The 25,048-nt window shown below is 43.3% G+C and overlaps 1 protein-coding gene across 2 annotated transcripts in view; it reads right to left on the reverse strand.

Annotated features, from left to right (window-relative positions):
- Window positions 1-25,048, reverse strand: part of GPR39 (G protein-coupled receptor 39) — a 192,906-nt gene that overhangs the window by 78,378 nt on the left and 89,480 nt on the right. Inside the window, exon 2 of one of the 2 annotated variants that reach the window (XM_023527519.1) lies at window positions 23,555-23,614. The exons of the other annotated variant lie outside the window; for it this stretch is intronic. Coding sequence (XP_023383287.1) covers window positions 23,555-23,614 — 60 coding nt within the window. The remainder of the gene's footprint in view (window positions 1-23,554; window positions 23,615-25,048) is intronic. 2 annotated transcript variants of the gene reach the window in all.

The following is a 25,048-nucleotide window of genomic DNA, read 5'->3' on the forward strand; positions in this document are numbered from 1 at the left end:
GCTGAGAAGAATCCACTGCTACTTTGCATGTGTTTCCATGGACTTCAGCTGGGGGCTGCCATGTTGCTTACATTTACCCTCAGCACTCAACACTGTGCCTGGTATAAAGCCAGTACTCTGTAAGGTGCCCGTGTGCTCACTGAAAGAAAAAGCTCAGTGTTCTAACTCATATTTTGTGTTCATTTTCTTCTGCACATGCAAAGTCACGCTTGTTTAAAAAATAAATAGTGCTATAATTTAAGCCCCGAACTCTTCACCTTGCATTTGCCTGATATTACCCCCAAACTTAGAAAAGCACTGGGTTCGTTGTTTTCTATAAAAATTCAAAAAGCCATATCTTACTCTTTCAAATTACCTTACATGCCACATAAAGCTCAGGTCTCAGGTCCCAACCTTAAGAATGCTCTTTTCCCAAGTGGCTATAAAGAAATGTAGTATTTTAAAACATCAGAAGTTCACCCATCACTTAAGTTTCCAAGTGTGGAAACTCCCTCTAATTTCTGAGTTGGAAATCTGTTTTCTAATAGAGCAAGGAAGGTCAACTAAGTTACAAGCACGTATGACCTTTTAATCTACTTTGTAAGTTTCTGGGTATGAAAATCAGGTCTCTGGCCTTCTACCCCTTCTTGGGCTTGGCATATAGTTGGTACTTTATAAATGTGTGTCTGATCAATTGAAGAGAAACTATTTTGCTACTTTACCTTTCACAGCTAAATTGGATCGAGAAAAATATTAATTGTGGGTAAACTGCTAAGTACCCTGCTAAATGTTTACCTCCTCCTTCCAGGCCTATTCCTATCTTTCAAAACTGTCCTTTCCAAACTTGAGATCTGTGACTGATCACTACTGCTTAACACATGCTATACTATTAAAATACTCTGGGAACCCAGGAGCCTCGGGAAGCAGAGAAAGCACAGAAATCCAACCCCGCCCTTTGATCACAAACTCATCAGCTTACAATCAGTTAGGCCCTGAATAAATAACTTCTTTTTTCCCTCTAAACATTTCTAGAAATGCTAACACTTGAGATGCTCCCTTCCCCACCCCGACTCGCAGCTCATTAGGACCTGCCAGTCTCACTGTGTGGAAAAGGAGCTTCATCTCTGTGTCACTAATATTGCCTTAGAAATTGCAAAAATTTAGGAATTCACAGTGGAAAAAAATAAAAGCATGTGCCATCAAAAAATGAGAATATGTGAAGAGGTTCAGAGTCATGGGGCCTTTAGTGCATCTGGAATAGGTACGTGGATTTCCTTCAAATAAGGAAGTGGGAGGATTAAATATGTTCGCTTCTTGTGAGGCTCCATTCAAGTACTTTTCACAGATTATCTCATTTCATTTTCACAAAAGACCTGCAAAATGGTTATTATTAGTCTCATTTTTATAGATAGGTAACCGAGGCTCAAAGAGACTAAGAAAATTACCCACAACATGACAGCTACTAAGACTATTAAGGATGGCACTCCCATAGAGGTCATTTTCTGCCCACCTTGACAGCTATTTTTTTTTTAATTGCATTAAATTGGCATGAGCCCTATTTTTCTAAGAACATGTCCTTTACATAACAAAAAAGATGCATTATAGGATACCCCAAAAGGACTTCCTACCAAAAAATTATTCCACTTATTTAACTAATTTTTCATGGTAGTCGAAATTCTCAAAATACTCTTTGGTATGAAGGCAGCTGAAGCTCTCTGTTAAAACGACAATGTTTTCTGCAATGGCGAGAATTCCAAATTAGAATTCATTAAATGTTTATTAAGTGTTTATCTTACCCAATGCCCTGTGATAGATGTAACGGGGAACACACAAAAAACCTTGCGACCTCAAGAAGCTTACAAGTTAACCAGCAATTTCAAATCTAACAGTTCAGGTGGTAAATAGATGTCACCAGCCACTACAAGGTAGATTGTCAAATGAATTTTATATGCAATTTCTACAGGTCCTCGGACATTATACCCTTGATGGGCATCCTGGCAGCTCAGAATATGAATTTCACTAAAATAGCTCCTGTCACCCACACTGAGGAAATGAACCTTGGGAGAGGGATATTTTCAAAGGGAGGGAAAGCCAGAGAGGGCTTTGATGAGGAAGATTCACTATGAAGTTGAGCTTGGTTAGCAGAGACAGCCTTGGAATAGTCATTAGACTTGACTATACAAAGTGGCGGTGTTATGTGTTGAGGGGGAGAATTTGGAAAGAAAATTCCCATTTTGCATTTGCCTAATTGTTTGCACAATTACATTCTCATCATTTTAGCTACCTCAGAAAGTCTCACTCTAAGTGGGAAGACAATCGGGCCTGGCTCTCGACAGGCTTAGCATTCAAAGGACTGGCTGTTAGAATCACCTGGCCATCCCCAGAACCCACATGAGCCACAAGTTACTCAGAATCACACATGACAAGAAAAGAACGGGCTGAGAGACAGCAGCGTGCTGGAGCTGGTGTGTACCAACTAAGACTGTCAACTGTGACACACTTGGGAATCTGGTGATCATTGGCTATGGGTGGAGCATGGACACTATGGAAATTGGCAAAAGTTACATATCAAAGCTTCCCCCACACACGCTCTTTTTTTTTTTTTTTTTTTGGAGAGCTAGTTTGCCAGCACATCACTGCTTAAAACTATCCATATACTTTCCTTTCTCTGATTTGCACATTCAAATTAATTCCGTATCATTCAGTTAACCTCAAGGTTAAGAAGATATGCTTAAAGAGTTCAGCCATTTGGTATTCAGCTTTAAGAAACCACGAATGTATTTGCATGGAAGCAGGTTTTCTTAAAGAGCCACTAGCATCTCTATAAATTTAGAAGAGTGATTCTCAAAGCGTGACCTTGGATCAGGAGCATCATAATCACCTATGAACCTGTTAGAATGCAAATTCTCCCAGCTCACCCCAGATCTACTGAATAGGAAGCTTTAGGGATGAGGCCCAGGAACTCGTGTTTTAATAACCGCTACAGGTGATTCTAATGCACACCCAAGTGTGAGACACTGAACGAAAAGTACCCTCTCCCCTGAAAGAAAATAAACATTTGGCTTTTACTATTAATACATTGTATGTGCATTGCACATGCTTATAGCATGTACTTACTAAGTAGCTTTGTGTACTGTATATAACAGCTGTGCTACAGTCAGCCTTCAAGAGACCTCCAGGGTACCTCCTGGTATCGTGCCCTTATTTAGTCTCCTCCCATATCGAATCACCAGTGGTCAGTGTGACTAAGAGAGTGCTCAGAAATACAAATGTGTGACTTCTGAAGCTAGATCATAAAAGTCATTGCAGCTTCCATCTTTAAGGTCTCTTGGATCACTTATTCTGGGGGAACCCAGCCACCATGCTATGAGTACAGTCAAGTAGCCCTATGGAGAACCCCATGAGAATAGAGCTCAGATACCAATAGGCAGCACCAACTTGCCAGCCATGTGAGTAGGTCCTCCAGCCCCAATGAGGCCTTCAGATGGTTGCAGCGCCAGCCAACACTCAGCACTATGAGGTCTTCTCACGAGAGACCCCAGGCCAGAATCACTCAACCAAATTACTGACTCACAGAAAAAGTGAGAGTTAAGGCAATAAGTTTTGGATAATTCGGTACACAGCAATAGATATCCAATACACACAGCTCTAAAAGTTATTGAAGGTAGTCATGTTTGAGGGGTTTGAATGGTACAAATTTGTATGAAACAAGGTTTTTTCCAAAAACCAGCAACTGCTTATGGGGGAGATAAGAAGTGTTACTTATTAAGAGATCACAAATCTATGGGTGAAAATGCTAGTGCGGATCCTTTGAAAAATGAGTTAGGCTGCAAATTCAAGTTTTCCAGTCCCCTCTAAACCCCAGAACAGAATTTTAACCTGTCCTCTTTCTAAATATACTATATCCTTCCTCAGCTCTTTAAGCTGAGTGAACAGGAAGTAACTGTTGTTGATTAGGTAAGGTGGTGGTTGGGAAAACTAGTTATACAGGGCATAGATGTCACCTTAGTTGTCAGTGCAGACAGCAGGGATCCAGGGCTGCATGTCAGTGACTGCCTTCAGCCTACCTAATGGGCCAAAAGACAATACTAACTTCTAGTTTCAAGAGTCTTTAAATCTGCTCCTTCATTCCTCACCACAAACTCATGGTTGTCCCACTTTCTGGGTGAGAAAACTATAGCTTGGAGAAAGGTGAGATCACCCAGCTAGTAGTGGCAGAGCAGTGAACTGCCTGACACAAAGCCCAAACCTAGCATGTGGCCTGTAAGGGATTATCATTGTCTTCAGAAAAGTCTTCAGTGTCGGCATGTGTAATATAATATTTTAAGGTCATCCATGTTCATTGCACAAAATCCCAAAGGTATAAAGATCAGAGCTCCCAGCTAGCCTCCAGTTCTCTTTCCTGTAGGTTCCACTGCTACTAGTTTCTCATATGTTCACCTGGGTCAAGAGTCTGCTTAGAGTTTTCAGAGAGGGCTTATGCCTAAGTCTTCCAGGTCTTCCTTAGCAGAATATGATGCAGAAAGAAAGCCAGGTGGCTTGCACTCACGTTCCATGTCTGTGAACTTGAGCTAAATCAGTCCAGCTCTCTGGATCCACTGGCTGGGCCTACCCTAGAGAGATAATAGAGTCAGTGAGGACAGCTCTGCCTGCCTCTGCATCCCCATGTGCCCTGTGCTCTTCAGAGACCCAACACTCAGCACTGTGAGGTCTTCTCACTTATTCATTTATCTCACTCAGTGATGAAACATTCTTTGAGGGCAGGAACTGTGTTTCTCCCCGTTTCTCCTCCTGTGCGGAGTACTTGACATATATTAAATGCTCGTTCAAAACTGATTGAATCTTTCTACATGCATCTAAGAATTCTTCCTGAGGCCACAACACCCTTATTTTAAATTGTAACTTACCTTGCTCTATTTTTTATAGCACTTACTATCTTCTAAGCTATTACGAACTTTACTTGTTTTTTATGCTCATTGTCTGGTTCCTAGTGATGCTTAAATTTACATGTCAACTTGGATAGACCAAGGTATCAAGATATTTGGTCAAACACCAGCCTGCACGTTGCTATGAAGGTATTTTTAAAATGAAATTAACATTTAGATCAGTAGACTTTGAGTAAGACAGATTCCCTTATAAAATATGGGGTGGGCCTCATGCAAACAGTTGAAGGCTTTAAGAGAAAACAGACTGAGATCCCTCAGTTTGAGAGGAAATTCTGCCTCCAGGCAGATTCAGACTTGAGCTGCAACATCAACTCTAACCCAGGTTTCCAGCCTGTCAGCCTACCCTGCAAACTTCAGACAGGCCAAATCCCACAATCATGTGAGTTAATTACTTAATCAATCTCTCTCTCTCTCTCTTTCTCTCTCTCCACACACACACACAAACACAATTAATTCTGTTTCTCTAGAGAACCCTGACTCATATATTCCCCAAGACCTGCACTCCCAAATGTAAACTCTATAAGGACAGAATAGTTTTTCTTTTTTAAATTTTATTTTATTGTGGTAAGAATACTTAACATGAGATTTACCCTCTTAACAAATGTTTAAGTGACAATATGCTACTGCTGACTACGGATACAGCGCCGTACAGCAGATCTGTAAAACATATTCATCTTGCTTCACTAAAAATGTATGCCTATTGGTTAGTATCTCCACATTTCTCTCTCCTCCCAGCCCCTGGCAACACCATTCCACTCTTGGATTCTATAAATTTGACTATTTTAGATACCTCATATAAGGGGAATCGTGCAGTATTTGTCTTTCTGTGTCTGGTTTATTTCACTTAGCACAGTGTCCTCCAGGTTTATCTATGTCATGCATGTTGAACAATTTCCTTCTTTTTCTTTTTAAGTCTAAAAAGTATTCCATTACATATATCTCCAATTTTTTTATCTACTCTTCTGTACAGATTTTGTTTTTATTTTTTTATTGATATATCCCAAGTACCTACAAGAGAAGCCGGCACATAGTTGTGCTAAAATAACTGTTGAATAAGTTCTAAAAACTATAGTATGACTGATTGACTTAACAGAATTATAGGCAAAAGCAACATTTAAAAAATTTTCTTTTAAAAAAATAAATATTTTTTTAAATTTAAAACATTTTTTAAATTTTTAAAAATTGTATTTTTTGTGTGAGATTTAAAGACCTGCCTAGTATTTACTTTTAACAAACTTTTCTTAAAATTTCTCCTTTAACTTAGGTTCAGAAGTTGAACTACAGTGCAGGTAAAAAATGTTCCAGACATTTATTGTTTCCACACGCTGAGCTTTATAAATATCTAGTGACAGAATTGCTTTGTTATCCTCAGATAAGCCTTTGGTACTAAAATATCTTTTGGTAAAAGTATAAAAATATCACAGAATCAGACACTAAAAAAAAAAAAAAATCCCATTCCCTGCCCTTGTTTCAAGCTTGTACTCTGAAAGTATCATACACAGAAGGGACCTTGACAGTTTTAGGGTGATGTGGAATATTTGTAGCCATTGCCCTTTTCTTCCTTAGCATTAGAAAACCTTGGCTATGCTTCCAGCCCTAGGAAATGCATCATGATTGCTCTAAACCAATCTAGGCCATCCTCTTCCCTACTCTTCCAGTGTCTTTGCATCATGGCTCAGTTCCGGCCACAGAGATCCCAACAGAACACTTCTTGGGCATTTATGGGAAAGTGTTTTCTCCCCTAATAAAGGAAGATACAGTTGGCTCCACCCCTTCCTCTATCTTCCTGCATCAAACGTGGGCATAATGGCTGGAACTACAGCAGTCATTTCGTGTTCATGAAGGAAGGTCAAGAGACTCAGACATTAGTCCTAACATCACTGAGCTGCTGAACCAAAGCCAAAGCCTTCTATATACAGACGTGTTATTATGTCGGAAAAGCAATTGCGGTCACTTTTTTTTTTTTTTTTTTTGCAGCCCAAACCATTCCTAAATAATACCGATGACAACATATTACAACTGCAGCTTACCACAACAATATGCCGTCAGTGCTCTTCTTCTGCTTAAACAAAAGGAAACTGCTACAGTAGATATTCCAATGATTTAACAAAGCCACCTTTCCAGAATTACCCTTGGCAAAGTCTAGGATAAATGTTGGCAAAATTCTCCAAAACAAACTAGCTCGATCAGCATTATAAAAATGTTCCGGATGGAAATGTAGTTTGGTATAATGCAATGGTCACTGATACATGAATAAGCAACCATAAATTCAAGTTCTAATTGCTACCAGCATTATCTTTGGCAAGTCATTCTTCTTCTATGGGTCTTGTTTCTCATCTACACAATAGTTAGAATGGGTAGCCCTGAGGTCCCCTTCAGAGTTGACATTCTATGTAAGCTGTGAACTGAAATAAATTATCTTAAAAACTCATAAAATTCATCTGTGGCCTCCTAACTGGCTGTTTGCTTTGCAGCCACTATTGTTGACATTCTAATGCCTTGCATAAGTTTGAAAGGACAAACCCACCTGCATTTGCTCATAAACATGTCCTGTCTTTTCAAAGTGCATTAGAACAAAGATAATGGCAGCTTCATACCATGCAAACCAGAGATGCAACAGAGTCTACATGCATTTCCAGGAGAAAGTTCCCATAGTCTAGAGCTGTTGCTCAGTTTCCGAAGCCTCAGTCAGGCCTGCCATTCTCCAGAACTGCTGAACCATGGATGAATCGATGGAACATTTCCCTATATTTATCCTTTTCATATTAGCTGGTTATCCATTTTCTTTCTTTAAAATTAGCATGATCTTTTTTGTGCTTTTGTCCTTGATCTCTCATAAGGGAAGATTATCTACAATAAATGGCTCTCTCAGTACTTCACTTTGTTATGCTGCTTGCACATTTATTATTGTCCAGGCTGCGATGCTTTATTATTCCATGATTTAGCTTGTTTTGTTCTGTGTGGTGAATTCTGAACTAGACAGCTGGGATGAATAATTTGGTGAGCTTTCAGGAGGGTATCCTGATGTCTTCTCTTTCTCTTTCTCACCAGCTCACACAGACCCACGCACAGGCACAAAGCCTGTCAAAGCCGCTGTCCAGAGATGTGGTCATTGTGCCAGGCATAGTTTGTGTGCTGGGTCATCCAAGATCAAAGAGTGGTGACTCCTGACTTCAGGAGCCTATGGTCAAGTGGAAGACACAGGTAAGTGAACACTGCACTGCAGGGTAATTAGGGTGGCATGGATGTATAGATGGTAGCCAACTTAGATGGTTCGATTTACAATGTTTCATCTTTACGATGGTGTGAAAGTGATAAGCATTCAGTAGAAACCAGCTAGGTTTAACTATGATGTTTAGTAGGTTAGGTGTATTAAATGCACTTTCAACTTATAATATTTTCAACTTAGGATGGGTTTATCAAGATGTAACCCCATTCGTTAAGTCAAGGAGCATCTGCATATATATATATGGCACCGTCAGCCCGGAGGAGGGCCACTTAACTAAATGGGGGAGAGAGAGGGAGGATGGGAATTAGGGCAGCCTCCTCCTCCTAATGAAAGACCATTATTTGCAGGGTTTGGATAGTGCAGGCTGGCAAATTCTGGCATGCTCGCGGAGGGACGGCTGCTGTTGTTTTAAGTCCATTCCCCACCTCCCCGCCTCCCATTCCCCTCTTCTCTATATACTTTCCCACCTGCTCCCACTTCCTCAATAGTCTCAGCTCACGTGAGGAAAGCCGATGTTCTGCAGACATCACCACCCAACCAGGCTGCCTGCTCAAAACAGGCCATCTGACCTCACACCTGACACCCACCTTGGCTCTCCTCTCAGGTGCTGCAGGTACTCTCTGAAGGAGCCTAGAAGCCGCCTTCTCACAGCCACAAAGGTTTGTGTTTATAGACTTTGTTACATTCTGGATTGTTTTACAACACTGTGGATTCTGGAAGTATAGGATCCAAACAACTAGACCTTGCAGGCATCGGCACTTTCCCAATGAGCAGAATGGAAGATGAGTGTTTGGGACTTCCTGGGAGGGCTGGAAAGAGCCTTGTAGTTAGGAAAGGGAAAGTCCAAAGGCAGTGGTCAGAAGGGGTGGGGCTGGTGGGAGCCCATCAGGGAACTCATAGCTTGTCCTCCACACTGGCAGCCCCCTAAAGGGTCAAATGAAGCAGGGAGCCCACAGAGAAGAACCTCCCAAATGAATAAAGAAAAGGGAAGAGGTGACATCGAGGGCCAGGTAGTGACCTATATAGAATGACTTATATTCTGAATTCGTTAGCTTGCTTCATTATGGTGTCATTTTATTTGTTCCTCTATTGCCTGAATGTCTAGTAAACGAACGTAGCTTTGCATCTTGATTATATCCAGGTTCAACTCATTTCGCCAAGAATGTTTCTTAGGTGGTACTGAACGCTTTGTATTTTGGGTAGCACACAGTAACTATCTTCTCTTCTCTTAGTGATAACTGTCGTTAATGAGTGTATTCGGGAGGTGGCAGCCTGACTCCTTCTCCTGAGAAGTTCCCCATCATCACTTAACTAATGATTTCATCCTCTTATATGATCATTGCCTGAATTGATTATTTCACCAGGGATTGCAAAATGGAGATTTTCTAATTCTATCATTCCCGCTACATATATTTCCACCCTGCCTCTAATACAGTTTAGCTTAAATGAAGAAGATATAATACAAAAATATACATCCCTGGAAGTGGTTCCTGATACAGGAATTGAGGTGCATCTCTCCTCTGAAACTAGAGATCCTGATTTGGGAAGAGAATGGTTGGTACAAAAAGAATCTGGGTTTGAGAAACAAGAGGAGCATTCTTAGTTTGGAGGCCATGAGTCTTGCAACCATGCAAGTTTGCTCATTCTGGGTAACCCTCCTTCTCCTGACTATAAGCAAGTATAGAGAAACATCTAGCCTTACGGGAATTAAAAATAGAATGCAAAGAACCAAGAACAGGAAAAAGGGAGGAAGAAAGAAGAACAGCTAATATGTGAGAAAGTATCTGAGGGAAGTTTGGCGACACCAGGGCATGACCGTGATAATAGAGTTCAAATCCACATGCTTCTAAGAGTCCCACTGGGAGAGAGGCATGGGTGAGACTCTGGTGAATGGAGAACTGAGTGACTTCTATGACACCACTTGCTGGGGGCAGTGATTGGCTACTGCTGGCATCTGCAAGCAGCCCTCTCGAAGGTTGGCAGGGAGGCTCAGTACCAACCCTGCCTGCCCAGTCCATGGGGAAGGACCAAGGGCCACTAATGCTTGGAAAGTGATCTTGGCATGGCACCAGCTGTAGCTATGCCTCCTCTGCCTAACTGATCTCGAACGCTTTCTTTATTTCTTCTTCCAGTGAAACATGGTCATCCTTATTTCTTCTCCTATTCCTCACATAAGCCCTCCTGGAGAGAAAATTAATACTATGTTTGCTTACACAATCATCACCCTCTTAGCAGCTGCTTTTGGAGGACATGGAGAACTGTGTAGATCAGTTACTCCAGCTGCCACTGCATGATAATTAGAATTTCCTGCTTATAAAATGTAATTCTGACCATAATACCACTCTCAAGTCAGGAAGAAAGAAAAAGCAGGAGAGGGAAAATCTTTAAAGTAAGCAACAAAGATATGTAAGAGCCTCTCTGTTCAGCTCAGATGTTTAAAAGGCAATGGCAAAGGATGGAAAGAGAGATATGCAAGTCAGGATGAATACTAAAAAATATGTCAAGGTATTGTAAGAAATCATGTCTTGAATTTTAAATAAAAGCCCAAATTCACTGGGGCTTATGAGAAATCAAGAAGACAACAAAAGAAAGTTCTAATGTTATCTGGAGAAAATAGAACAAATAGAAAATAGACGGGCCCACTGATTGGTGGAAGTCTGAAAAAATGAATAGGTAACGCAAGACAAAGTGTTGCAATTCCAACTGGGCTTTTATCTTCCCTAGCAATGAGAAGAGTCTGCAAAGTGGACGGTGTAGAGCAAGTGTCCTATAAAGCAACCGAAGTCTTAAGCCGGGAGATAGCAGGAAACCATCAAGCTATGGCAATGTGATCAGGGGTCAGATCAGCAGAATTACATTTGGGGTATGTGGAGAAATATTCGAGGAAAATTTCAGAGAATCTGTTAGTTACTCCCATGGGCTCCTGGAGAAGCCAGGAGACGGAAGTTGAGCAAATGCCTCAGTTCCAGCAAAAAGGAAAGGCTGATTTCACAATGTGTAGGCAGTTCGTCCTGACCTAAGCCCTCCTTAGAAATGTAAAACGGATTATTGAACAGGTTATTTGTGAGCTTTGCAAAAGGACACACTGATCTCTTGGCATCAACATAAGTTAAGTAAAAGGAAGAGCATTTGATGCATAAGATTTTTAGGGCAAGTAATTTAAAAAGTCATTCTAAAGCTCTTGAGGAAATCATCCACAAAGGGAGAAGAGAAAGTAACCAGGCAGGGATTTGGTCCTGTTGCTTTTCAGTCAAGTTAAATAGTAAAACAGACACTAGGACTCTTAAGGAAACCTACTTCTACGTATGGAGGTGCAAAGCTTGGTAAACACACAGTCTTAATCAACAGAGCAACCTTCTCCTACGCCCCAGCTGAATGCCCACCATGTACAGGCTCCAGGTGTGACATGCTCTGGACACCAAAGATAAATAAGACCTTTCCCTGAACCAAAGATTTCACCTTCTGATAGTCCCACAGGTACACACTGCAGCTTGTTGAGTGTCCAACTTACTTCTGCATATGGGTGTCTCCATTCCACTGATAGAGAAAGCTCCAGTTCCTACCTGCAAGAAGTTCCTAGTCTAGCTTGGGATATGAAGTTACAATTGTCATGTCTATTTAGGAGAAACTAGGAGACTACCTGCTCTGAGACTTGAAGAATGGATAGAATTTTGAAGAAAAGAGCACTTTTTAAGGGTGGTAATACAGGAAAAAGGTAGAACAAGTCATACTCACGAGAGAGGAAAGAGCCCAAATGACTAGAATGAAGGAGTCAAGTTCATTCATTCATCCATTCATCTGTTCATTCAACCACTTAATGGCTAAATACTATTCAAGGCACTGGTACTATAGGGATGACTGAGACAGATTCAGCCTCTGGCCTCATTAGGCTCACATTCTAACTAAGGATACAGATAAAAAAACAATCATAATATCCATGATTTTGGTTTCTTTATTATCTTTTAAAAATAATATTTCATATATCTCCCAAAATTTCATAAATGCAACTTGTAAGATATTTACTGAACATCTGGAAACTCACCACCCAATCCAACTCTGAAACAACACCAATGATTTACATCTACTTATGTGTATGATCCACTGTTTAATTACAGTTGGGATGAGTACTCAAAAGGGAGATACACACAGACACACACACACATACACATTTATCTCAATGACAGTGTCTCATAGGGAGACCTGACCTAGTCTGGGGGTCAGAAAAGTCTTCCCTAAGTAAAGTGTGTTGAGAAATGAGAATGAATAGGCAGGTGGGGACTTTGAAAGACAGCCAGAAATGGAATTAAACTTCATCATGACAGGAGTACCAGGAACAACAGGAACAACAGCACAAACTCACTGCTATGTCTTCGGGACCTGCTATATGTTCTGCTAAACACTGTGTACTGCTATTCGATCCTAACAATAAACCTCTATAGTAGATCTTGCTTTTCTTATTTTGCAACTGAGGAAACTGAGATTCGGCAAGGTTGAGTAATACATGCAAGGTCACAGAGCTGGTACATTTAGGAGCCGACATGTAGCCAGATAGTTTAAGAAATAAGAAAAATTATATTTGCTGGCTTAGCAGCATTAAATTCCTTTCACTTGACTTTTCTAAATGATGCACTAACAAATACATATTTATTCACTAAGTCTATCCATTAAACCTCTAATACAGGGCACTTCTCTGAGCTCAGAGAAGATAGTCTAACTCCCAAGGCAGATGGACCTTTAACAAAATTTATAGCCAATTAGTGCTGGGAGCCAATAGCATTTCCTCCTATGGAAAGAATAGTTTTCCATCAAAATATTATTTAATGGCAAGACCCCAAGCGGAATGTTTCAGAAGACCTTTAGCAATAGTGCACTTCACGTCATTTAAACTAAAAACAATGCTGTGAAAAATTGCACTTCAGCACAAGCTGCAGAGAGCACACCAAATGGAACTGGCCGGCCAAAAAGGAGACGTGATGATTAAAATATTTTCCAGACTATTACATCTTTGAAGGGTTTAAATGGTGAGGAGAAAGACAGGGAAAGGGAGGAGGAGGATTTAGGGTGTTTCATTTAAGAATAACAGGATTAAATTAACCTTGGGGAGGAGGGTAATGGCAGAAGGTGGTGGGAGAAATATTATGCAAGATGCGAGATGCTTCCCGAAGGAGACCTGTGCTGGGCTGCAGAATTTTCCAGCCCAGCTTGGCAGGCAAAGCCATCTATCATTAAAGCCATTTATAAGCAAACTTGACAAATTGCTGAGAAAATATATTACGGGCCACATTCCTAGTCTTAAGAATGGACAGACTAATAGGTCTTTTTTTACCCCTCAATTGGGAAAAACTGACTATTTTTTCAAGATTTGCCTTCTTGCATTTTGTCAGTCTCATTTCCTCGTAAAATGGATACCAACAAGTAAGTTATCCAACTGTGTGTGAGAGTGTCATGTCAATTATAGGTCTAATAAAATTTCAACCCAGGGAAGGAGATGGATTGCATTACAATTTTTAAATATCTATTAACTGAATTACTGTATTTATAAAGCTGACTTCTTAATCCTACTTTACTTATAATTTGCAGTCAGAATGTAGAAATTCTAAATTACACAACGCAGCCAAAAGATTAAAAGAAAATTTCCAGAATTAAAACCCAGCAGACCTAAACATTTATTGACATCTCAGCAAACTGAGAAAAATCAAAGGTTTACTTGTGGGGGAATGGATGGGTGTGACAGACTCAGCTTTGCCAGATCTAGAAATCAGATTCAAACAACCCCAAGCTCCCAATTCACATGACTAAATTAATGTTTGTGCGTTGCTGCCCCCTGCTGGAAGTAGAGAACCAATTTGGCCAGGGCCCAAGGAAATGCCATTTGCAAATTTCAATTACTTTTCAATTCCCTATCCTCCCATCCCCCACCTGAAATAACACTCTCCCCAAAGGACTCTCTTAGGAGACAATTCCATCTGAGCTAATGGGCAAACATCCTTTATAATGCAATTAGTGGCATTCCTCATTCTGCAGCTGCAGTGACCCTCCATTAGCGTGGCTTGCCAGAGGCAGTGGAAAATATGAAACACATCGTCTTGCTGCTCCAAGTACCACTTTATGAAAATATTTCATAGAATTAACATTAATTCGAGCACTAGTGGTTGTTCTTCTCAGAGGATTCAGGCACAAACAAAATGTCATCCAGTCCTTCCCTCCCTCTCCTTCATATATTTGTATATGATGCCTTTTTCTTGCTGATGAAGCCTCTGTATCCTGCAAACCAGCCCATCTCAAAGCCTCTAATGATGAAGGCTCTGCCCAAGCTCCAGAGCTCCCTGAGCTGTCAATGAACCCCGAAGGTACCAGTGTCCACTGAGGCCTGGTGGGACTGGACGGGGTCGTCATTTTTACAGCCAGGCTCCTGGCAGGTGGCACGCTTTGGAAAGAGTGGAGGGAAGGAAGAAAAGTAATTTTTGCTTGGATGACCATGTCTCCACTGTGAAGATGGTACAAATACAAGGTCAACACAGAGTTCACCGCTCTGAGACAGCTGAGAACTCAGCAGTAAATTCTCAACATCTTGTCCATACCAGCTGTGCTGGGCCAAGACTCAAGTCTCAGGCCCAGAACTAACAAAACCCCTCCCAACATAGTCTCTGTCCACCCCTGATATGCCCAGTAATCACCCCCACCGCAGCAAGCTCTCCTACTGGCCTGTGTGCCCTGGAAGCCTCTCGCTATAAAACAATAGTTCTCAAAATTCACCGGGTGCTTGTCTCCAACGCCAATTCCTGGGTCCCCGCCCAATCCTACTGAATTAGGAACTGGAGGATAGGGCCCAGTGATCGGTTTCACAAGCCCTCCACACTTCCGGTGCACAGTTATGGTGCACAGTTACGTTTGAGAACTGTCAAACTCTCATTTTCCCAGCTTTCAACCAAAAACGTCTCCTTAATGCTGGCCTTACCGGAAAAACAATGTAAGAAGTTTGAGAAACTATTCTTCATGCCTATTTTTGATACTGATGGCCTATTCATCCTCCCAAGCATCCCTGAATGTGAAACCTCTTAAAACCTTCCCCTAATCCTCCAGCCTCTGGCCAGGTAAACCGAGTCACTCCCTCTCTCTGTGTGAGCCCTCAGCCCTGGGTGACAGCAGTCATCACAGAGTCTCACTGTCCTTTGTTTTTCCGAGTGTGCTCCTAGCCCAGCCTCATCTGCATCCCCTCGGATCCTATTTGAAATGCCCTGCTCTAGACCAGCTGATCAGAATAACAGGCTCACTGAGGCTTGAGGACTGTCGGAGTTGATGCTTTCTGCACACACACACCTCACATATGGATTATGAGGTGGTTTTAGTACAGCCTGAGCCTTATTCAACTCTGGGTCTCTGGTATCTAGAGCAGCACCAGATATATTCAGTTTCAGCAATACGTGTTTGGTGAGTGAATGATAAGCGTGAACGAAGGACTTATTTAACGAGAGGCTTAGGAAGACTGGAATGACTAAATCCAGGAACAACTCTCACAGTGTATTTTCAAGCCCTCTGGTGCGCAGTGGAGTCTGAGTGTGTTTATGAGTGCGGACCCTTCAATCACATCACATTCTCAGTCACCAACAAACAGCTATTCGGAGTGTGTAAAGCAGCTGCCTCTCGCGGACGGCCTGGCTGATTTCTCAGCCTTGCTGGGAAAGGGAATGAAGGGCTGTCAACTGTAAAGCGACCGGGTGGAATTTAGAGTCATCCAAAGTTAGAGAGTCAGAGAATGACAGTCCTGGAGGTCAGCCCCTGTTGTGTCACAGATAAGGGGGCAAAATACGAGAAGTGAAATGACCACTGTCCCTATCCCCAATCAGGCTTCCTGGTCTGGCAGATCAGGGGCTATAACACAAACTTGGGACCAGGCTATATTTTAAATACTAACACTGTCTCAGACCCATCACAAATTCCCCTTCCCTACTCGCTACCCGCCCCACCCCCACAGCATTCCTGTATTAATGATAATGATTGAGCTGCTAAAACCTAACCTAAAACCAAATAACAGGAACTTAAAGCAAAAGGTTTATATTTCTCTCATGAAAAAGTCCAAGCAGGCAGGTGACCCAGAGCTTAGAGCGGCTCTGCTGCTCGTTGTCACCCAGGTTCGGCTGCTCGTTGTCACCCAGGTTCACCGTTCATATGATGCTATGCACAAAGTGGGAACTGGACCTCCACCACCCTGCTGGGGGTCCAGCCGTGGAAAGGTAGAGTGATTTGAAAGAAGGTAAACAGCTTCCTTTAAAGGATGGGGGCCTCAGTTGCACACTTCACTTCTGCCCATTTCCACCTGGCTGGGACTCGGTCACTTGCCTTATCGAGCTGCGAGGGACGCTGGGAAAGGCAGACTCCAACTGCGTGGCCTCTGCCCAGCTCAAACACAGGGGTTCCAATTACTAAAAGGAAAAAGGGGGAAATGGACTTTGAGGAATAGTCTCTACCCACGGCCCATGTCACTCTAGCAGATGAGGCTACCTGGGAGCCTGGTGTCCCTGTTTATTTTATTTTTAAATGCTTCAGTGGAGAGTAAGGGCTGGACAGGGGATAGGGAGAACAGGACAGGAACATGGAAGAGAGGACACCAGACCACCCTGCATAAACGACTCATCATTCCTTCTATTAACAAACACAGAAAAACTGTTGTTTCTGTGCCCACAAGCCTTGGCGCTTGGCACATGGACACACACACACAAACACACAGCCTCAGAACATGCAGTTTTATATATCTTTTTCATCTGGATGACAAGACAGTTGGGCAGGGGAAGCTGCAAGTCCCCTCCAGCTGTGCCGCATAGGCCCTCTCTCAGCTAAGCAGGGCACCAGTGACCTCTGACCAAAAAATTCCCAGTTGGGTCTCCTCCTCTCTGGACTCCCATGAATCAGCATCTCCATCACCTTTTGCCTGAGGGGCTATCACTCAGTCTAGCCCTGGGGTCTAAGTGCAACATGCTTAAGGAATAAACGCACCAGCTCATTTCCTGGGGTGCTGAAGGAAGGACCTGGACCCACAGAGCACTCAGTGCTCAGTGAGGAGAGACGACCTGACCTGATGAATCAAGGTCATTTCAAAAGCATCTTGAAACAACTACAGTCTGTAGTGACAGCTTGTACTCGAGGACACTTCCCCAGCAGCCACCCTGTCCCCCTGCCCACACACACACCCTGTTAAAACCACAGCCAGCTCTGTCTACTCCCATGCAGGGCTACCTCGCCCCAGGCCACTGAAGCAAGATTCCAGAGATGACACAGATGCTTCTGGAATCCCCGGCCTAGCCCTGGCTTTTACATCTCTCCGCCCATTCCCAACCACATCTCTTCCTTTCCTTCCAGGTCTGTGACAGAAGCCCTATTTGATCCTGTGTCTTTCATAGAAGGTTCATAACATTTCTAGCAGGAAGGGCTTAGAAACCAGCTACTCCAATCTTGCGGTTTTGCAGGAGGGAAAAACCGAGGCTCAGAGAGGTTAAAGGACTTGCTGAGGGTACATGACAGCTACTGGTAGATTTGGGATTGGGACCCAAGGCTGCCCATGTCCCTCTAGCATAGCTGACTTTCTTTTCTACCACGCTCCCTTTTTGATTCATTTCACTGTGCCTTCGTTTATTCCTCCGTCAAATACTAATAGCAGCACTGGCAGTGAACAGTTATTATTTCCTTTGTTCCAGGCACTGTGCTTGGTGCTTTGCACATATTGTCTCGTTAAATCTTCTGATCTACCCCAAAAAGAAGTTATCCCTATTATCTCCATTTTGCTGATGAGGACACGAAAGCCCTGAGTGGTAGGCGTGGGACCTTGTTCAACTGTGTCTGCCTCCTTTTCAGGTGGCCATGGCAATCAATGAAGTGGAAAGTTCAAGCCCTCTGCCCACCCCTACCTGGTTTCCTTCTGGGGTCACCCACACTGCTGCTCCTTCCCTGGCTCCCTGGGTTGTCAGCCCACACACATTATTTTCCTTAGCTTGTCAATGACGTTGAATGCTGCCAATGATGAAGGAGAGTCAGTAGTGCAGACAATAGAAAACTCTGGAATATCCAAAATGTGTTACTTTTGCTCTAGGAGGTTAGAATGTGACTTTAATTTTCCAGAAGGCTTATTATCCCAACTCAGGCTCAGGCTCGTTATAGAAAAAGTCCATGTCTCCTTAACTGACCCTAGTTCACAGAGAGGAGGGGAGGGGAAGGGAGACTGGCAGGCAGGGCAGCCAGGTCAAGATAGTCACCCCAGAGATGCCACCCCTCCGACCCTCCAGAGGGAGGCATGGGAATTGGCCACCTTCATGGGAGCGATGCTGTCAGGTTGATTCCTCGGTTTTAAAGGGATTCTTTTCCTTTCAAAGGCAGCTCATTTGGAGGAAAGAATCCAGTCCCAAGTCAATTTCAATTTCACACCACACTCCGGAGTGAAGGGATGCGGGAGCCCCAGTCACCGGTCAACCACAAAACTGGCAGCTCTCAGCTGGCATTTCACAGCGGTGGTAGCAAGATTGCCTTTAATAGCACACTTGCAGTGATGGGCAGCAGCTGAGATAAAATTACAAACCCACAAGCCCAGGTGTCCAGATGAGTGCTGTTTTAACATGCTGAAATAAAAATGCTCCCTGGTGGCTTTCTCCCCCGCCCATCAATCTAGCCAAGTCTCTAGAAGAGGATGCTCTAGCCTCCAGCTCACAAACATCTGCCACCCTAAGGCTCATGTGGCAGGGTCTTCTGTAGGAGGTGAGGACGGTGTGCCAGGAAGAGGGAAGCTGAGAAGCCAGCAGATGCCAGGCCCAGCAGCGCCCCATCCGTGCCCCTGGAACATGAGGACAGCTGGGTCTTCTTGCTGACCGCTTCCCTCCCCTAGGAGTGCCTCCCCCTCCACACTCTTATTCTCCAAGGCCTTGGGGCTCATGCTGCCTTCCTGTTCTAAATACTAACTCACTCTCTGGAAGCCCTGGCTATCAGCTTTAGCAGGCCTTAATGCTATACTCTAAATTTCATATTTCACAGTAGAAGGAAAAGTTATCTGCATGTGTGCGAGGAATGTCCAACGCCCTGAGGATGGGGGTAGAAGAAGTGCGGGGGATGGGAGGCAGTAGGCTGTAGGTGAGAGGTAGGTGCGTGGATTTTCTCAGTCCTCCTAACACCAACTTCCTTGTTCTGCCTATGTGTATGTTTTTTGAAAAAGTCTTGTTCTAGCTTCTCTGCACCACAAGTTTCCTCTACCATTATTCTTTGGCTTGGGATTACAGATTTTTCCACATGGGCGTTTGCTCCGCCTGGAAGCCTCCAGTACCAGCTTTATTTTTCCAAAAGTGATCCAGTACTCCCACCCCATGTGCTCCTGTCATGGGGTCCTGCTGCGCCCCATCAGAAAGTGAGACCTATTTTCCTCCCCACCTTGAATCTGGGCAGTCTGGTGACCACTTTGACTAACAGAATAGAGCCACCCAACTAAGTTCACGTGGGTCAGAGAAGAACCACTCAGCCCAACACTCCCAAAATTCCTGAGCAGAATAAAATGCCTGCTTACACCCCTGCTTAGGTTTGGGGGTAGTTTATTAAGCAGCACTAAGCAATCAGAACAACTCCTCTGCCCCGAAATATTTTTCCTAATTGTCTAGCATGTTATTCGAAAACCCTCTATTAGTCAACCCTCTGGGTTACAGCAAAAAGTATCCTTGCTAAGTTGTCAGTGGCATCCAGATATAAAACCCAGAGCCTATACCACCCATTAATACCTCAGCACCATTAATTTAAGACCTCAGAACCCAGTAGGACCCTAAGAAAATGTGATTTTTTTTCCCTACACATCATGATATGGGGAGGCAGGACAGAAAGCCTAGAGTGTGCAGGTGTTCAGTGGGGTGAGCAGCCTGGGGTATTAACCCCTGAGGGTGGTACAGCTAATATAGGGAAGAGGAATGAGAACTAAACGTTAAATCAAAGTATATTTAGAGCTTATAATATGCAGATCAGCCCTTTAGCCAGACCACAAGAAAGCTATAGAGCAAAGGAAGATTCCTGCTGAATTACTAACAAACCATTTACCCCATGCTGTGAAGGGAAAACAGAGCCTTGAGTCATACCTTACACAAAATAAACATTCCCGACAGAGAAACTATGGAAGAAAGGCTAGGGGTCACCAACAGGCTTTCTCTCGCTATATACCCTTATCTTTCACGCTGTATACCCATACCATCAAAGGAAAATAGGCAAAGTCTTTAAACTGTAATTCATAGAAACTAAGAACGATATATAAACTAAATTCCCCAAACATTCGGGGTCTTGGTCCTGTCTTTGTCTACCTTTCTTTCTGTGTCTGTCTTTTGGTCTTTTTTTCTCCTAGTCTTTTCTCTCTGTCTCTCTGTCCCTCTCGGTTCTCTCACTCTACGTCTCTGAGAGGTGACCACCTTCTGTTTATGGAGCGTTATCCCTTCTCTAATAAATTTTCCTTTGTCTCTAACTCTGGCATGCACTTGAATCCTTTCCTACACTTAGTCAAGAACCCTCTTTCTCTGGGTGTAGGATTTGAATCTCCATTCGGGGGATTTGCCCTGTCTTGCATCACAGCCATCCAATACTACCCAGAGGATCCTGCAGGCAGTGCTGAGGCCACTTTCTGGTTAGTCTACACTGTTTCTAACACTAGAAAAATACAGTTTTGAATGAGGAAAGGATCACTTTGGGCTTCAACTACAAGTTAGGCTGGACCCTGCATGCATTTCAAAGATACCAGGACTAGCCTACCTTGGGTGGAAGAAAACCATTTTCCTGGGAGCCTATAAGGGGCTGGGTGAACAGGGGGAGGATCTTTCCCTGATGAGGTCTGTATAGGTCCGCAATCCTTGGCTAAAACCCTGGGGCCAGCCAGATTTGTTTAGGAATTCAGAATTTCCCAGGGTTTAGAAATGTGATACCAAATGCTACAAAACATCCCCTTTAGGTTCTAGGAAAGTATCCTGTAATCACACGCACACACAGAGGAACACACACACACACACACACACACACACACACACACACACTTCTGCAGCAAAAGGTGTGAATTTTCACATTCAACTTGATAAATGCCATCAACAGCCTCCTATCCTAGGTTTTACTGCCAAATAAGTTATGATAAATTTCCAATTTTCAGAAGTTTTTGAGTCTGGAATCGTGGACCTGTTTTGCTCATATTTGGTCAGTTTTCCCACCAAGGTCATTTGTCCAGATGTCATTGAAAAGGCTATTTCTAAACCAGATGCTGTGAGATGTTCGGCATCTGCTTTCTTGCAGTGTTTATCTCAGAGGCTTCCAGAGAATGTACCCTCTTCCCCTTTAAGCACCATCAGCCCTCTCCATCTGGGTGCTCCTCGGACAACGAATGAACAACATGAAGGAACATGAGTGCTTTGTCACACCAATGCCCTGGGTCTCCAAAGGGCTTTGGTCTCATGTCTGAAACTTCTTGTGCCTCTACTAACCAGCTGGTACTGTGCCTGGCACAGTGTAAGCACTGGTTACATGTCTGACATCCAAGGGGAAGTTCAACTCCATTTTGTAATGAGATAGGGCAGAAACAATCTCAATATTTATAACTGTGTGCAAAACATCAAGACCCATGGAGCATCAAAGATGAGTCAAGTAGTAATCATTCTGCCCTGGGGCAGCTCAGATATGTACAGGCTGCACTACTGATGATGACAAAAGCCAGGAAGCAGCAAACAAACATAAATGATCCCTTAACTGTGATTATATATAAACTCCCTTGCCTTATAGTCTTTTACTGCTGTCATACTCACTCTCTCTCAACAAGCCTGTCAGAAGACATTATCCCCATTTGCAGATGGGGCCATTGAGTCTGTCAAAGATGCCCCCCACCATTGATGACTGAGCTTTTATCCCTGAGCTCTAAATTAATCCTGTGCTTAGAACGTGGGGATTTAGAAGTTATCCCCAGCTTAGCATGAGAGTGGGGATTGTGAAAGACATGGAGAGAGAATACCCAGCGACTTTATGGGAGGTATGGCATTTGCACAGGGGCTTGGAGGGCAAGGAGGGTTTGAGCAAGCACAGATTGGCAGCTGATGGGAGGAGAAGGCGTTCCAGTCAAGCAAAGGCAAGGAGGCATGGGAGCACCAGTTTCCACAGTGAAATCCCAGGGATCCAGCCAGCTCAACTGTAGGTTATATGAAAGTGACTCATAGAATAAAATACCCTAAAGATGGTTTTAAGGAATGAGAGGAAAGGCGACGTTATCTGTAATGATTTCTTCACACACAAAAAGAAAGATTTAAAAATGTGATAGCATGTTAACATGTGTCACTTTTGAGTATGTGTTATACTATTCTCTGTGCTTTCTACATCTTTAAATTTTACTTTAAAAGAAATTAAATTGGTGGCACTAGATTTTGGAGGCCTTGTGTTTTAAGCTAAAGACTTCAGATTTTTTTCTGTGGGTGCCTTGTGAGGGGACCATTTTGATTGGGAGCATGACCCAGTCAAAGCTACACCTTGGGACAAAGATTCTAACAGCATCCTGTATCACCAGACGAGAACAGAGAGAGAATATAGACAGGTAAACCAGCCACATAACCTACCTACAAGCTTCATCCAGAAGAGGAAATGACAGACACTGAGAGAAGCTAGTCGGCAACAAAGTGCAGGGTGTAGCTTGTCCCAGCTCCCGGCATACAGAAGCCAGAGACAGCCAGATTGGGGTAGGGTGGAGGACTTCCTGTAGAGCAATGCTCCACTGCTAGCTGAAAGGTGGGCACTGGTGTCCCACTCATACTCATGAGAAATCTATCAGGGACAGGCAGGTGGGAGAGCCATGATTAATACATCCAGGTAAAGCCCCGTTCTGGGAGGGAAGGATTAGTGAAGAAAGTGCAGCTTGAGCTGGATAATTACCAGGCAAACCCAAAGCCCTCTAGGTTCTCCCTCTGCGTATGTGCCTCTGGGAGCTCTGTCAGAGACTAACTACCGCCACATTGACTGCCACTGTTACAAAGATGGCAGCATTCTCTATAGCGGTGGAACTCAAACTTGAGCGTGCATCAGAATCACCCAGAGTGCTGTTCAAAATACAGATTGCTGGACTCCACCTCGTTTATGATGCAGCAGGTCTGGGGTAGGGCCCAACAAGCAATATTTCTCCAAAGTTCTCAGGTGGTGCTAATATTGCCTGCAGGGAATCACTCCTTGAGAATCACTGCACTAAAAACTGTAAACATGGTCTGACCTCCATCCCTGGGTAATGGATACTCAACACATACCTCCTTTAAGCTTCACAAAGCCCCAATTTATACAGGAGGAAATTAGAGATCAAAGGTATCAAATAAATTGCCCAAGGTCACACAAGTAGTGGACAACAGGGCTAGAGGTGGGGGCTTCTTTTTTCTGCACTTACTTGTTCCCCAAAGCTGGCCTTCAGTGCTGGCTGATAGAACTTTCACAGGTCCAAGCTGAACTGAACAAAACAAAAGCAATGTGAGTTTTTTGACTTGTTAACCATCTGAACTCAATTTAATGAATTGTTCCTCTTTCTCTAAGATAATTCCATTTATATTTTAGGGAGTTAAAATGTTTTTATCAAATGATGGTAACAAGAGATGGACTTTTTCTTTTATCCTTTTTTTAATGTTCTTACTTGGCAAAATAAATAGGTGAAAACTTAATTTCAGTCCCTTCTCTTTAAAACAAAATCTGTTCCATGAAATTCCTGGCAAGAGCACTCTGCCATGATGCCTCCCAGCACCTGAAGAGCACCTGTATTTTCAGAGTAATGATGGCTCAGAGTGATTTGTCACATGAGTAAGTGGTGGCAGAGCCAACACGCAGGTTCTTCAGAGGGCTCTGTGCCACATGGGGGCGGGGGTAGATCCTTCTTTACCCAGGGCTGCTGGTAGCCATAAACATAGGACTCAGGGAAGCATGAGGAGGCTTTCTCCTGGATATCCTGACCTGGCAGGCAGTCCTTGGGCATTAAGGAAGGCTCATATCAATTTGCTTTCCTACCATTTGAAGTTACTCTATTCTCAGATGGTTGTTGGAGTCAAGAAGAATGAGTTGGTATCCCCTACTTGGAGGCCTCTCAGTCAGATGAAGAAAAGCTCTGCTTCCTGGCTCTAACGCCATATAAATAAGTGGTGGCCTCCACTCACCCCAGAAGGCAGTACAGTGCAGTGCGTAGGCAGGTGGGCTCTGGTGTCATATTCTTAGGGCCAGATCTTGCTGTGCCCTATATTGGCCGGGTAACCTTAGGCAGGCTACTCAGTGTCTTCTCTAGCTTAGCTCCCATACCCGTTAAATCAGGGTAATAGTACCTGTTTCATGGGGTTAGTTGTAAAAATTAAATGTGTTAATATAGTTAAGGCAACTAAAAACAGTGCCTGTCATATAGAGTACATATACATGTTGGCTTTTATGATAACTCAGTTCTTCGTGATCATTTATTGATGTCTGCCACTCTCTCAGGGGCCTCGAGGGATACAGTGGTGGATAGGATAAAGTTTCTCCTCTCCAGAACCTCTGTTGGACAAGTAAATGAGAGATCTTAGCACAGATGAAGAACTCTGTGTGCAGAAGCACAGGTTAACATAGGAGCCAGGAAGATGGGCATAGTGAGGGGCTTCTGAGAGGTGGGGACACATGTGTTGACAATTTATGTCCCTGTACAGGGCTGACCAAGAGGCTAAGGACAACCTCCAACGGGACTCTAAATCCTTCAGCATGCAGGCAACAGGGAAGGCTCTGGGAGCAACAGAACCCCACTCCACATTTTGAGCCACATTTACACCAGCAAAAGGAAAGAAAAGGTCATGAATAGTCTTGGCTTGAATTATAAAATAACAATGAGTAGCTGCTCACTATTCATAATCATTTGAGGGTGGGAAGAACCCTT

This window comes from Pteropus vampyrus, unplaced genomic scaffold (genome assembly GCF_000151845.1).
Source record: "Pteropus vampyrus isolate Shadow unplaced genomic scaffold, Pvam_2.0 Scaffold17, whole genome shotgun sequence".
NCBI lineage: Eukaryota > Metazoa > Chordata > Mammalia > Chiroptera > Pteropodidae > Pteropus > Pteropus vampyrus.